The sequence below is a fragment of the Aegilops tauschii genome, chromosome 6 (genome assembly GCF_002575655.3).
Source record: "Aegilops tauschii subsp. strangulata cultivar AL8/78 chromosome 6, Aet v6.0, whole genome shotgun sequence".
Lineage (NCBI taxonomy): Eukaryota > Viridiplantae > Streptophyta > Magnoliopsida > Poales > Poaceae > Aegilops > Aegilops tauschii.
Window position 1 is genome coordinate 402,787,604 of NC_053040.3, and position 14,377 is coordinate 402,801,980.

At 44.5% G+C, this 14,377-nt stretch overlaps 1 protein-coding gene across 4 annotated transcripts; it reads right to left on the reverse strand.

The window, feature by feature from the left end:
• Window positions 1-5,973: 5,973 nt before the first annotated feature.
• On the reverse strand, window positions 5,974-11,974 carry LOC109731594 (DNA-directed RNA polymerases IV and V subunit 4). 4 transcript variants are annotated; one of them, XM_020290769.4, is made up of 10 exons: window positions 11,776-11,974; window positions 8,694-8,765; window positions 7,670-7,771; window positions 7,437-7,538; window positions 7,074-7,185; window positions 6,880-6,957; window positions 6,733-6,766; window positions 6,579-6,647; window positions 6,400-6,489; window positions 5,974-6,297 (listed from the first exon to the last, which is right to left on the reverse strand). In XM_020290769.4, exons 1-9 carry the CDS (start codon window positions 11,819-11,821, stop codon window positions 6,415-6,417), a joined length of 690 nt encoding a protein of 229 aa, XP_020146358.1. In that variant the 5' UTR covers window positions 11,822-11,974; the 3' UTR covers window positions 5,974-6,297; window positions 6,400-6,414. The 4 variants fall into 4 exon arrangements, with proteins under 4 accessions (XP_020146358.1, XP_020146355.1, XP_040248677.1 ...); XM_020290766.4 differs by having other exon boundaries at window positions 7,437-7,544; XM_040392743.3 differs by lacking the exon at window positions 11,776-11,974 and adding an exon at window positions 8,965-9,733.
• Between the last annotated feature and the right edge of the window lie 2,403 nt (window positions 11,975-14,377).

Sequence of the window (14,377 nt, forward strand, 5' to 3'; positions counted from 1 at the left end):
GTGCGATTACGACGTTCGGACACACCGTTTCGCTGAGGTGTTCCAGGCGGCGTGAGTTGTGAAACGATTCCACATTCCCTTAAGTGCGTACCAAATTCGTGACTTAAATGTTCTCCACCATGATCTGATCGTAAGAACTTTATTTTCCCGTCACGTTGATTCTCAACCTCACTCTGAAATTCCTTGAACTTTTCAAAGGTTTCAGACTTGTGTTTCATTAGGTAGACATACCCATATCTACTTAAGTCATCAGTGAGAGTGAGAACATAACGATATCCTCCGCGAGCCTCAACACTCATTGGACCGCACACATCGGTATGTATGATTTCCAATAACTTGGTTGCTCGCTCCATTGTTCCGGAGAACGGAGTCTTGGTCATCTTACCCATGAGGCATGGTTCGCACGTGTCAAATGATTCGTAATCAAGAGACTCCAAAAGTCCATCTGCATGGAGCTTCTTCATGCGCTTGACACCAATGTGACCAAGGCGGCAGTGCCACAAGTATGTGGGACTATCGTTATCAACTTTACATCTTTTGGTATTCACACTATGAATATGTGTAACATCACGTTCGAGATTCATCAAGAATAAACCATTGACCAGCGGGGCATGACCATAAAACATATCTCTCAAATAAATAGAACAACCATTATTCTCGGATTTAAATGAGTAGCCATCTCGAATTAAACGAGATCCAGATACAATGTTCATGCTCAAAGCTGGCACTAAATAACAATTATTGAGGTTTAAAACTAATCCCGCATGTAAATGCAGAGGCAGCGTGCCGACGGCGATCACATCGACCTTGGAACCATTCCCGACGCGCATCGTCACCTCGTCCTTTGCCAGTGTCCGCTTATTCAGCAGTTCCTGTTTTGAGTTACAAATATGAGCAACCGCACCGGTATCAAATACCCGGGAGCTACTACGAGTACTGGTAAGGTACACATCAATTACATGTATATCACATATACCTTTGGTGTTGCCGGCCTTCTTGTCCGCTAAGTATTTGGGGAAGTTCCGCTTCCAGTGACCACTTCCCTTGCAATAAAAGCACTCAGTCTCAGGCTTGGGTCCATTCTTTGACTTCTTCCTGGCAACTGGCTTACCGGGCGCGGCAACTCCCTTGCCGTCCTTCTTGAAGTTCTTCTTTCCCTTGCCTTTCTTGCACTTAGTGGTTTTATTCACCATCAACACTTGATGTTCCTTTTTGATCACCACCTCCGCTGATTTCAGCATTGAATATACCTCAGGAATGGTCTTTTCCATCCCCTGCATATTGAAGTTCATCACAAAGCTCTTGTAGCTCGGTGGAAGCGACTGAAGGATTCTGTCAATGACCGCGTCATGCGGGAGATTAACTCCCAGCTGAGACAAGCGGTTGTGTAACCCAGACATTCTGAGTATGTGCTCACTAACAGAACTATTTTCCTCCATTTTACAGCTGAAGAACTTGTCGGAGACTTCATATCTCTCGACCCGGGCATGAGCTTGAAAAACCATTTTCAGCTCTTCGAACATCTCATATGCTCCATGTTTCTCAAAACGCTTTTGGAGCCCCGGTTCTAAGCTGTAAAGCATGCCGCACTGAACGAGGGAGTAATCATCAGCACGTGATTGCCAAGCGTTCATAACGTCTTCGTTCTCTGGGATGGGTGCTTCACCTAGCGGTGCTTCTAAGACATAATCTTTCTTGGCAGCTATGAGGATGATCCTCAGGTTCCGGACCCAGTCCGTATAGTTGCTGCCATCATCTTTCAGCTTGGTTTTCTCTAGGAACGCGTTGAAGTTGAGGACAACGTGGGCCATTTGATCTACAAGACATATTGTAAAGATTTTTAGACTAAGTTCATGATAATTAAGTTCATCCAATCAAATTATTCAATGAACTCCCACTCAGATAGACATCCCTCTAGTCATCTAAGTGAAACATGATCCGAGTTAACTAGGCCGTGTCCGATCATCACGTGAGACGGACTAGTCAAGATCGGTGAACATCTCCATGTTGATCGTATCTTCTATACGACTCATGCCCGACCTTTCGGTCCTCCGTGTTCCGAGGCCATGTCTGTACATGCTAGGCTCGTCAAGTCAACCTAAGTGTATTGCGTGTGTTTCGAGGCCATGTCTGTACATGCTAGGCTCGTCAACACCCGTTGTATGCGAACGTTAGAATCTATCACACCCGATCATCACGTGGTGCTTCGAAACAACGAACCTTCGCAACGGTGCACAGTTAGGGGGAACACTTTCTTGAAATTATTATAAGGGATCATCTTACTTACTACCGTCGTTCTAAGCAAATAAGATGCAAAACATGATAAACATCACATGCAATCAAATAGTGACATGATATGGCCAATATCATTTTGCTCCTTTGATCTCCATCTTCGGGGCACCATGATCATCTTCGTCACCGGCATGACACCATGATCTCCATCATCATGATCTCCATCATTGTGTCTTCATGAAGTTGTCACGCCAACGATTACTTCTACTTCTATGGCTAACGCGTTTAGCAATAAAGTAAAGTAATTTACATGGCGTTATTCAATGACGCGCAAGTCATACAAAAAATAAAGACAACTCCTATGGCTCCTGCCGGTTGTCATACTCATCGGCATGCAAGTCGTGATTCCTATTACAAGAATATGATCAATCTCATACATCACATATATCATTCATCACATCTTCTGGCCATATCACATCACAAGGCACATGCTGCAAAAACAAGTTAGACGTCCTCTAATTGTTGTTGCAAGTTTTTACGTGGCTTGTATAGGTTTCTAGCAAGAACGTTTCTTACCTACGTAAAACCACAACGTGATATGCCAATTTTTATTTACCCTTCATAAGGACCCTTTTCATCGAATCCGTTCCGACTAAAGTGGGAGAGACAGACACCCGCTAGCCACCTTATGCAACTAGTGCATGTCAGTCGGTGGAACCTGTCTCACGTAAGTGTACGTGTAAGGTCGGTCCGGGCCGCTTCATCCCACAATACCGCCGAAACAAGATAAGACTAGTAGTGGCAAGAAAAATTGACAACATCTACGCCCACAACTGCTTTGTGTTCTACTCGTGCATAGTAACTACGCATAGGCCTGGCTCATGATGCCACTGTTGGGGATCGTAGCAGAATTTTAAAATTTCCTACGCATCACCAAGATCCATCTATGGAGTATACTAGCAACGAGGGGAAAGGAGTGCATCTACATACCCTTGTAGATCGCGAGCGGAAGCGTTCTAATGAACGGGGTTGATGAAGTCGTACTCGCCGTGATCCAAATCACCGATGACCGAGTGCCGAACGGACGGCACCTCCGTGTTCAACACACGTACGGAGCAACGACGTCTCCTCCTTCTTGATCCAGCAAGGGGGAAGGAGAGGTTGATGGAGATCCAGTAGCACGACGGCGTGGTGGTGGAAGTAGCGGGATCCCGGCAGGGCTTCGCCAAGCGCAAGCGGGAGGAAGAGGTGTTGCAGGGGAAGAGGGAGGCGCCAAGGGCAGTGGTGCTGCTGCCCTCCCTCCCCCCCCACTATATATAGGCCCCCTGGAGGGGGGGCGCCGGCCCTGGAACCCATCTACAAGGGGGGGCAGCGGCCAGGCGGGGAAACTTCCCCCCAAGTCAAGTGGGGCGCCCCCCACCCCCAGGGTTTCCAACCCTAGGCGCAGGGGGAGGCCCATGGGGGGCGGCCCAGCCCACTAAGGGCTGGTTCCCTTCCCACTTCAGCCCATGGGGCCCTCCGGGATAGGTGGCCCCACCCGGTGGACCCCCGGGACCCTTCCGGTGGTCCCGGTACAATACCGACAACCCCCGAAACTTTCCCGGTAGCCGAAACTGGACTTCCTATATATAATTCTTCACCTCCGGACCATTCCGGAACTCCTCGTGACGTCCGGGATCTCATCCGGGACTCCGAACAACTTTCGGGTTTCCCCATACTAATATCTCTACAACCCTAGCGTCACCGAACCTTAAGTGTGTAGACCCTACAGGTTCGGGAGACATGCAGACATGACCGAGACGCCTCTCCGGTCAATAACCAACAGCGGGATCTGGATACCCATGTTGGCTCCCACATGTTCCACGATGATCTCATCAGATGAACCACGATGTCGAGGATTCAATCAATCCCGTATACAATTCCCTTTGTCAATCGGTACGTTACTTGACCGAGATTCGATCGTCGGTATCCCAATACCTTGTTCAATCTCGTTACCGGCAAGTCACTTTACTCGTACCGTAATGCATGATCCCGTGGCTAACTCCTTGGTCACATTGAGCTCATTATGATGATGCATTACCGAGTGGGCCCAGAGATACCTCTCCGTCATACGGAGTGACAAATCCCAGTCTCGATCCGTGTCAACCCAACAGACACTTTCAGAGATACCCGTAGTGTACCTTTATAGTCACCCCAGTTACGTTGTGACGTTGGGTACACCCAAAGCACTCCTACGGCATCCGAGAGTTACACGATCTCATGGTCTAAGGAAAAGATACTTGACATTGGAAAAGCTCTAGCAAACGAACTACACGATCTTTTATGCTATGCTTAGGATTGGGTCTTGTCCATCACATCATTCTCCTAATGATGTGATCCCGTTATCAATGACATCCAATGTCCATAGTCAGGAAACCATGACTATCTGTTGATCAACGAGCTAGTCAACTAGAGGCTTACTAGGGACACGTTGTGGTCTATGTATTCACACATGTATTACGATTTCCGGATAACACAATTATAGCATGAACAATAGACAATTATCATGAACAAAGAAATATAATAATAACCATTTATTATTGCCTCTAGGGCATATTTCCAACAAAAAGCCCATGAGTTGCAACGGGTATAAAATAAATCTGGGAGTTTGTGTGGTATTTGAGAGTTACATGTCATGGTGAAATACTAAGTTTTTTCAATCAAATTGGTTCCACTTTAAGAAGATCCCATTATGTTCCAAAAGCTCGTAATCTTCTTCTCTGCTAATAAAACCTACTCTTTCAACTCGCTCTAAAGAAATTGGATTATGTGTAATAAGTTGTTGATATTCAACAACCCTGTGTAGAAAATAAAAAGTTGCACAGTAACTGTCAAAAAAAAGTTGTACAGTATACACCACGCCGTTTTTGTAGTCTTCGAGGGTTTATGCAGTGCTAGTACTAGCAAAGCAGTTTCCTTCCAAAAGAAAGAAAAGAAATAAAAATTAGAACCAGGGATATTTGAGATCAGCTTTAATAGTTTTAGACAGCAGATTCTCATAGAAAAAATATCAAAAATTCAAACAAAAAACTATTTGAGATCAGCTTTGCCAGTGAAGCTAAATCTAGATCCGAGCCATTTTCAATGCAATTGGCTGAAGCATGTCCAGACGTACTTCAGTGGCAATCGACAGGTGATTCAGAGCCAATTGAAACTGAAACAAACAGGTCAGAGAAGGGACTCAATGCAGAACTAGGGAAACAGGGATGTCTTCAAAGGAGAATTTGCTTAGCGGTTCAAATGGCCCTATGCGCGCCCCAGCAAACTTTGATCACCTACCAGTCTCTGCAAGCAGCAGATATATCTAAACACACCCAAAAAAAAGCAAGTGAAGGGTGAAAAATAAAACAAATGTAGTAAACAAAATAGGTTTTATGTTTGATTCCTAAGAACAGAATAGGTTGCTTTGATCTATAGGATTCTCAAAACACAGGAATAGAACAAACAGATGATTTACAAAGCTACAGGAATAACAATGTATGGAACATTCCTAAGGATCTAAATCCTCAGTCCTATAAGATTTCTTTGAATCAAAGGAGCCCTAGAACTGCTGAAACTACAAATTCAAATCAAATAGGTTTTTATGTAGGATTGCTAATCGTTCTAGCTAAAACCGATGAACCTACAAATTCGTTCTGCCCTACCAGAGCTGCCGTCTACAGAAAACCCAAACTAGAAGTAAAAAGCTGCACCCAGAAGAGATACGATTCACAGAGAAGTAAACTACAAATGCAGAAACACACAGGCCGCAACAACAATATTCATCGTTCAGGCGTGCCAGACCATCGGGCATAACTTGGCAATTCAGAGTACATCACCTCAACAACTAGCTAAACCGGCAGCTAGACACAAGCTAGTTTCCAAAAGTCAAAGTTCAACCAGCCAGACCTAGAGCTGGCACACAGGTGCACAGCACGGTTTACATACACACAACTTGATTTCGGCCCTCGAAAGAAAGAGCTCGATTTCGGTGAACAACCATACACCACAGAGACCCCCGTTACGGATCCTTCATTGCCCGATCAGCTGCATATATGGTTAAGATTAAGACCCATTCAGAAATTTAGATCATAAAGAAAGGCGAGCGATCAGGAAGAGGTGTGGTTCAAAGATTCGCCCCAGGATTACCTGTGTAGCTGAGGTTCACTTGGAGGCTTTTATGTTAGCGAGGGCAGCAAGAGCCTCCACGATCTTGCCTTCATTGATCGACCTAGTAGCCTGTGCAAAGAAATTTGGATTTTGCAGGACTGAGTTCCTGGTAAAATATGAATTGGCATATATCCCAAATGTCAGCAAAAGACACTGACCTTGAGAGACGGTATCAGTGCATAAACCTCTTCGATGGTCTCAGGCCCAATGTTTGCTATCATGCATATCTGTTACAGGTACAACAAACCGTTTTATGTTTGAGAAGAGGGAAATGAGATACAAGAAGGTGAGAGGAAAAGAAGGCTTACGAACCTCGCCATCATTAACACCATAGTCTTTAAGAGGTCTGCAGCTACGAGTCAAGGAAATTAACTACAAAGTGGTTGCTTGGGGAAACAATTTAACTGCGTAACCACAATGCAATCTCTAATATTAGTTCTTAACCAAAACAAAGGATACTCCAGGATTTCTTTCACCAACTTCGCAGAGGTGAAGTGATTTCCTTCTTTTGCATATTGAAAGGCCTTGTCAAACGACCTGCCGGTGCAAGAAGAAAAGATTAAACATGGAGTCACACAAGCTAACAGACTGGAACACCACGTAAACAATTATTAGCGGAACATAACAGAATTAAAACAAGAGATATTCCTTACTCGGGAATTTTTATAGTCGGATCCTCTGATAAGATAGCCATATGTCCTTGAATTTTCTGCAACATTTCTGCTGCTTCACAGTTCGATAACAATATAGAATTTGGAGGCATATCTGCAACCAATTGTTATGAGGGAATCAGATTGCCTATTTTACGTTTAGACAGAAGGGACATTTGAAAATCATAATATAAGATGTGTGCCCGTTTCAAATGATGTAAAACTAACAATCTCATTATACGGAACTTCTCAAGTAAAGAGCCTACTGAAATTCCATAAACTACCGAACTTTAACTACTATTAAGGTTACTATGCCAAAAATAAGCTTCTAGAAAAATAGAGGATATTTCAATGGAAGGAACTGACCAAGCTGAAGCTTTAGTTCTGCATCAGACATTGCAGGCTTTGCATTTGATGCGGAGCCCTTCCCGCCTTTCCCAGCACTAAATGCCTTCCCTCCTTTGCTACCTTCTCCTATGAGAACATAATACATGAAAGACACAGAAAGGCAATCTATTGTGTAACTAGAACTTTCAGTTTTATCGGCAACTCTTGAATGGATGAATGTATAGCAAAAGTACAAAACGATGCATCCATACCATTAGAAAAGGATGAAGCCTTTCCACCAGTTTTTAGGCTATCAGATGAAGCTTTCCCATTTGACTTGGAGTGTGTGGGGGGAGCCTCTTCTTCAAAAAAATCTAAATACAGGCAGTGATATATGAGGTTCTTGTATATTTTAAACTATATATCAATACAGTATTCACATTGACTTATTTGGTTTCATTCAACTATCCGGTAAATTTTAGTGCTTATTTATGTACTGTGATCAGATATCCTGCCCTATCAAATACTGCAATAGTTACAATGTAAGCAGCTCAATGATTACCATTTATTATGCACAGCCATAAATTGGTGAAACAAAACAACAGTCTTGCCTTCAACTACAAACGATATGAAGTGTCCTTTCACACTCAATGTAATGGTAAATAACATCAACTATGAGCAAATAGTCAACGAATCATCTGCAAATAAAACCAAAGGGGAACCACAAACATGGTATATAATTCTCTTCCGACATTTTTTCTGTAGTATTTGATGAATCCTATGAAGGCTGCCAAGATAAGTATTTGGGGAGCGTAGAAGGTTGTGGGACTCTTCTAGTTAAATGATTCTTTAATCTTTACTGGAACAAAAAGTATCATTTCAAGTTTTCAAACAGAAAAGTTTACTACCTTCTTGCTAAAGATGCCCTAAGCCCTAGGGTAGCAGGGTACAACCGTACAAATGGAATTTTCTTGACAGTGATAAATAAAGCACAACGATCATATCAGACAGATAGCTCGTAAGGTGCTAGCAGACACAACTGATATTCTTTAATTCTTATAACAAAAGCAAATACCAAAGGATTTTCTCATGGAGCAGAGCTGTTATAAGTGTAGTAAAACTAGATTTAAGTAGAACAGCAGTGAACACATGTGACTTGGCATGCCCAGACCAATTAGCCAGACATAAAACATATCATAAGAAGGATAATGTGAGTTGAAAATAAAAAGGATTTAGTCCAATAAATAAACTGTTGCCTGGAAAATGTTTAATGACGAGATTGGGCAATATCATTACCATCAGAATCAGAATCAGAATCAGAAAGGTGAATAACATCATTAGAATTGTTCTGCCTTCCGTTCGGTGCTCCTGCAAGAATAAAACAGGTAAGAAATCTGTCAAACTCTAAACTTGCCTTCGAAAGCTCAATTTCTCAAAAAACACAGCATTCATCTTGATACAGCTGTAAAATCATCAATCATCATATAGCAGGATCACACAACTGAACAACAAAAAAACATACCATAAAAGCCTTAGATTAAAAAACTTCCCTGTCAGACATAAATACCTTTATTCTGTTCAGGTTTGGCACCTGCGACGGTGCGGGAGTTGTCGCTCCGGTTTGGCATGGCAGAGGATATTACTGGGCGGGGCATGGAATGTCGAATATCCTGCGCGTTCTGAAGGTAGCGGCCGTGCGAGGCGGCGCTGGGGTTGGCGCTCAGGTTCAGGTTTGTGTTTGGGTTCAGTGTGTGGATGGAGTTGCCTGAGCTGGCCATGGGAGATTGGCGATCCTGCAGGCGGCCCAAGGCGGCTCTGAGGTTAACACTCAGGTTCCGGTCTCGCCTGTAGGAGTTGACTGAGCAGGGTATGAAGTATCGGAGATCCTGCGGGTAGTGAAGGTAGCTGCCAGGCAAGGCGGCGCTAGGGTTTGCATTTAGATCTGGAATGGGGAAGGAGATGGCTGGCCGGGGCGTGGGGAAGGAGATGGCTGGGTGGGGCATAGGGGGATGAAGATCCTGCGTGTAGTGGAGGTAGGGGCCGCCGTGAAAGGGAGAGATGACCGAGGGGTGGTGGAGGTAGGGGCCGCCGTGAAAGGAAGAGATGACCGAGGGGTGGGAGTAAGGGCCGAACGGCGGCGGCGGGCCGACGGCGGCAGGGAACGTGGGCGCAGCCGTAGGCGCAGCGGTAGGAGGCGAACCGAAGAGAATACCCATGTCGAAGGGAGGATCGGGGTTGTTAGTGTTCGGATTAGGGTTAAGGTTTCTGGCTGGAGGCGCCATGGGAGGCGGCGGCGGAGTAGATCTGGAGAAGAGGGGAAGAGGAGGAAAGTTGGAGGTGGGATGAACCGGAAATGGAGGTCCATAACTCAATATATAGGCGCTGGTTGTTTTGTTGCTGTTGTGCCCCGCAATTTCACTTTATTTGCGCCCCGCAATTTCACTTCAATTGTGCCCCGCAATTTCACTTTATTTTGACTTAAGCCTCTCAGTTCCAAACAAGTCGCGGTAGGCTAGAGTTGAAACCCATAAGATCTCGAAACTAAGTCATGGTTCTGCCACGTGGATAGCTAACTGGCACGCACCCATGCCCATGGCTAGTTCTTTGGTGATAGTGCTGCTAAATATTGCTATTTTAAATTAATTCCAAAAACACCCAGTACAATATGCAGACTTGATACATGTACATCACTCCATTCCACGCATTTCAACAAGACAACAAGGTTGTAGTGTGTGTTACTAAGATGCTGCGAAATAGATAACCTATTACTTCAAATAAGCAAGGGATAAATCATCATGTTCTCCAAAGTAGTATATTCTTGAGAGAGAATTTACGGCATGTCGTAAGCCGTTCTAACACAGGTACGAAAAAACGCTAACTATCACAGAACCACGAGCATACCACACATGTGATATTTCAGAATAGGCATATACCTCAGTTTCTAGTTTAGTTCTACATTTGATCCAAGGATTTTCCTTCACCAAAATAGTGAAGGTTGGATTAACTAAGGGGCTGCTTGGTTCCCAGCCACACTTTGCCACATATCAAGTTAGGCGAGTTTGACCAAGTTAGGTGGGTATTTGGTTCTAGCCACACCTAAGGCAAGATTCTTTTATTCAAAATCTGTCCACATGTCATACACACAAAAAGTGCGGCGAAATTCCCTCGGGCAATCCAAAGTGAGGTTAAGAATTTGAGCACCTAAGGCAAGATTCTTTTATTCAAAATCTTTCCACATGTCATACACACAAAAAGTGCGGCGAAATTCCCTCGGGCAATCCAAAGTGAGGCTAAGAATTTGAGCACCTAGGCTAAGAATTTGAGCACCTAAGCTAAGGCAATTAGTTACCAACCAAACATGCCCTACATTAACAGCCGACCTTCCTCTGCAGAGCAGAAAAAAAAAAGAGAACACACCAAGATGCTCAAGCATGGAATTTAAATATACAGACCAACTTATGTGCTTAACTGCACCAAAATCAACAAAAATTCTTCCAAGGAACGATGCAAGACATATCCACGGATATTCGCTCTCTTGTTAGGGAAGGACCATTCGTTAGACTAAAACCCTTAGGAATCGCTAAATTTAGCCATGCACTTGTGCATAAACACAAATGATCCATTTAGTGTTACCTTTTATACACAGGCAAACAGACCCAAAACCTATTAGGCTGCTAGTGATTCCACAATGCCCAGCAACGTTTAATGCATAGTCATTTTGAGCAAGCTGTGTCACAATCAACTCAATTATCTACTTTTCGAGCTTTCCTTGAGACACCAAATTATAAGAACCCACCCACACCACATATGAGTGTGACACAACCAGTAGGAAAGTTGATAAGATTAATTTGGTAACAAATATTAGCCAGATGTATTTCTACAAGCGTACATAAACAGATAATCCAATCCAATTCTAGGATCCAAAGGGCATTGTCAGGAAAAAGTTTCTTAAGGACTGGAACCCTTCTCAAAAGTCCTACAGTCGAAAGAGGCCCTGAACAAACAGCTCTGTTTTGTAGCGGGTATATCACACCCATAACAAAATCCGATTAAAACAACATAATAAACAACCAAATCATAAGCCCCCGCGCCGATCAAATTGGATCTAGACCTTCTCCAATAGCCAAAATTCATATCCTCTCGATGCCCACCCGCCAGGGCACCAGACCGTGACAACAAAACCCTCGGCGTTCTGTAAACCCTAATTCCCTGGCCATTCACATCGGATCCTACTCAATAGACGCCGAAGATCCCGACACCCACCGGGTTTTATCCGGTGAATGTCGCGTTGGTCGAGGGTTGAGACGACATCGACGCAAAAAACAAAAATTACAGGGGGAACAGGGGATAAAACGAAAGGGGGGTGAACGGGGATCACCTGACTTGGACGGGGGGTAGGACCCTTTCCCTCCCCTGTTCGCCATTGCGAAGGAGAAGGCGGTGGAGATCAGGAGGCGCCTGCCGGAGTCGGTCGCGTCGCTCTCCGCACCGACGCCGCACGCGCCCCGCTGCTCACTGCTCGCTGTCGCTGGCGAGGAGACGGAGAGTGAGAGCGGGCCTGCCTCTGCCCGGATGTATTGACGGATTTATAAAGTTGGGCTGGCGCTCGGGTGGACTATGGGCCCATGAGTCAATGTTGTGCAGTCCGGCAGGAGGGAGTCTAAAAAAAAATTCCCTAAAAAAGGTACAAAATACAACTTCCAAAAAATAATACAAACTACAACCATGCTCGGATACATGATGATGCAAGCGCCACCGACCGAAGGATCCGTAGCGCCTCATCGGAGACCCATTCCCTCCTCCACCCCCTCCCTCTCATCAAGCTCGCCGGTGTGGTAATTTCCAACAAATCGCCCCTTTAGAACCACACAAAAAATACCACGACAACGAGGAAAAATGGTGTGTGCATAGGGGTCATGGGCTTACTGGAAGCTGTCGGGGGCAGGAGTGCGACCTGGGGTTGCACGATCGGTCGATGGCTTAGGGGATCTCTCTCATTGAAGCAAACGAGGGAGGGAAGAGAGAGTGTGAGAGCATCTACAACATCAAGTACCGAAATCTGTCCGCGTGCGCGTCCACGCAATGCCCGGTCAGCATGTAAAAATTTGATTCCATAATTGGATACCTCATTTTAAAATTATCAAACCCATACAATTACATAGAACGTCAAATTAATTTAAATTTTCGCTGACAACCGTCCTTATTGTTCCGGTCGTGTCCATGCCCGACGACCGGTCGTGTACATTTTCTCCAAGGTATCTATAATTTTTTATTGTTCCATGCTATTATATTATCCGTTTTGGATGTTTTATATGCATTAATATGCTATTTTATATTGTTTTTGGGACTAACCTATTAACCTAGAGCCCAGTGTCAGTTTCTGCTTTTTCCTTGTTTTTTAGTTACGCACAAAAGGATACCAAACGGAATAAAATCTCCGCGGTGATTTTTCTTGGACCAGAAGACACCCAGGAGACTTGGAGTGCAAGTCAAAAGAGCCACGAGGCGGCCACAAGGGTGGAGGGCACACCCCCTGCCTTGTGGGCCCCTCGGTGACCCCCTGACCTAAATCTTCCTCCTATATATTCACAAATATTCCCAAACCACCATAAGCATCAACGGGAACACTTTTTCACCGCCGCAACATTTTGTTCCCGTGAGATCCCATCTTGGGGCATTTTTCAGCATCCTGCTTGAGAGGGATTCGATCACGGAGGGCTTCTACATCAACTCTATTGCCCTTTTGATGAAGCGTGCACTGGTACAGCGACGTCCTAAACAAACGGTTTTTAACCCCTTTCCGCAACGGCATTTGGAACCGTCGCCAAGTGAGTGTGTGCGATAGGGTGTCCTTCCCACACGACCCAGAAATCGTCGGGGATAGGCCCTCCTGGGACCCAGGCTAGGGCCGTGTGCGATCGGGCGAGGCATCGAAACCCAATCATTTCCGTAGGTATGTACATCCCACACGGTAATCCGAGAAAATCATTTTCGTAGGTATGTACATCCCACACGGTGAATCCCAGAAAAACATTTCCGTAGGTATGTATATCACACACAGTCAATCCAAGAAATTCGTTTATGTTCTTATGTACATACCACACAGTCAATCCAGGGAAAACGTTTCCGTTCGTATGTATATCACACACAGTTCTTTGTGTGGAAATGTTTGTGCAAGGTGGCCTAACGCAAACAGTTCGCTGCCGGAAGCCGTGTGTGATTGTTAGTTGATCGAACACGCCTACTTTCTAGAAACCGTGCGGGTTGTTTGAGTTCATCGCCCACGGTGTTGTCTGAGTAATCGTCTGCAATAGAAAATCCAATAAGCAGGGTAATTAGCCTATTATTGATAATCCATGTACTAATCAAACTGATATTTCTTATAAAACACGCCAGCTATTTCATATCGGTATAAAAGCAACCAGGATTTCATAATCGAATTACATCAGATAGCTTCGGCACTCAGTTACGCCATTACACAATAGCACCAAGTTTCACATGCAGCATCAAAAACCTTTGGAAAGTAGCATCATACACGGTAAATAGACAGATGAATCTCATCTCGGAAACTGCAGAAGCGGAAGGAAAATATTGAGCCTTCAGTGATGTTGAATGTCCTTGCAACTTTAGGCCAGTGGCTATGGATAATTGCCCGCCCAACCTTCGTCCTCTTCAGCAAGACTTCAATATTGTATCGTGGGTGTTGAATGAATACCTTCCTCGCCTCTTGACCATGCAGGTGGTTTGAGAGGTAATCATCGGTGAACTGCTTTGAAAAGTACTGAAAACAAAGCTATGCATAAATCGCTGTTGTAAATTTTGAAATGGCGCAAGGGGTAAAAACAAGGTAAAAGAGTTGGTACCATCCTATAGTTGACTGATGTCTTCTTCATTGTGCAAACAAAGATCTTGTTGTTATTCGTCGCAAGTTTCTTCATCCTAACAATCTTTCTGAGTTTCTTGACTTGACTGATATTCAT

Coding starts and splice junctions, on each gene's coding strand:
- LOC109731594 (XM_040392742.3), bottom strand. CDS start 9,679: ATGGCGCCTCCAGCCAGAAACCTTAACCCTAATCCGAACACTAACAAC. Junction 6,767..6,879: donor TTGGTGAAAGAAATCCTGGA/GTATCCTTTGTT, acceptor TCGTAGCTGCAG/ACCTCTTAAAGACTATGGTG. Junction 6,490..6,578: donor CACTGATACCGTCTCTCAAG/GTCAGTGTCTTT, acceptor TTCTTTGCACAG/GCTACTAGGTCGATCAATGA.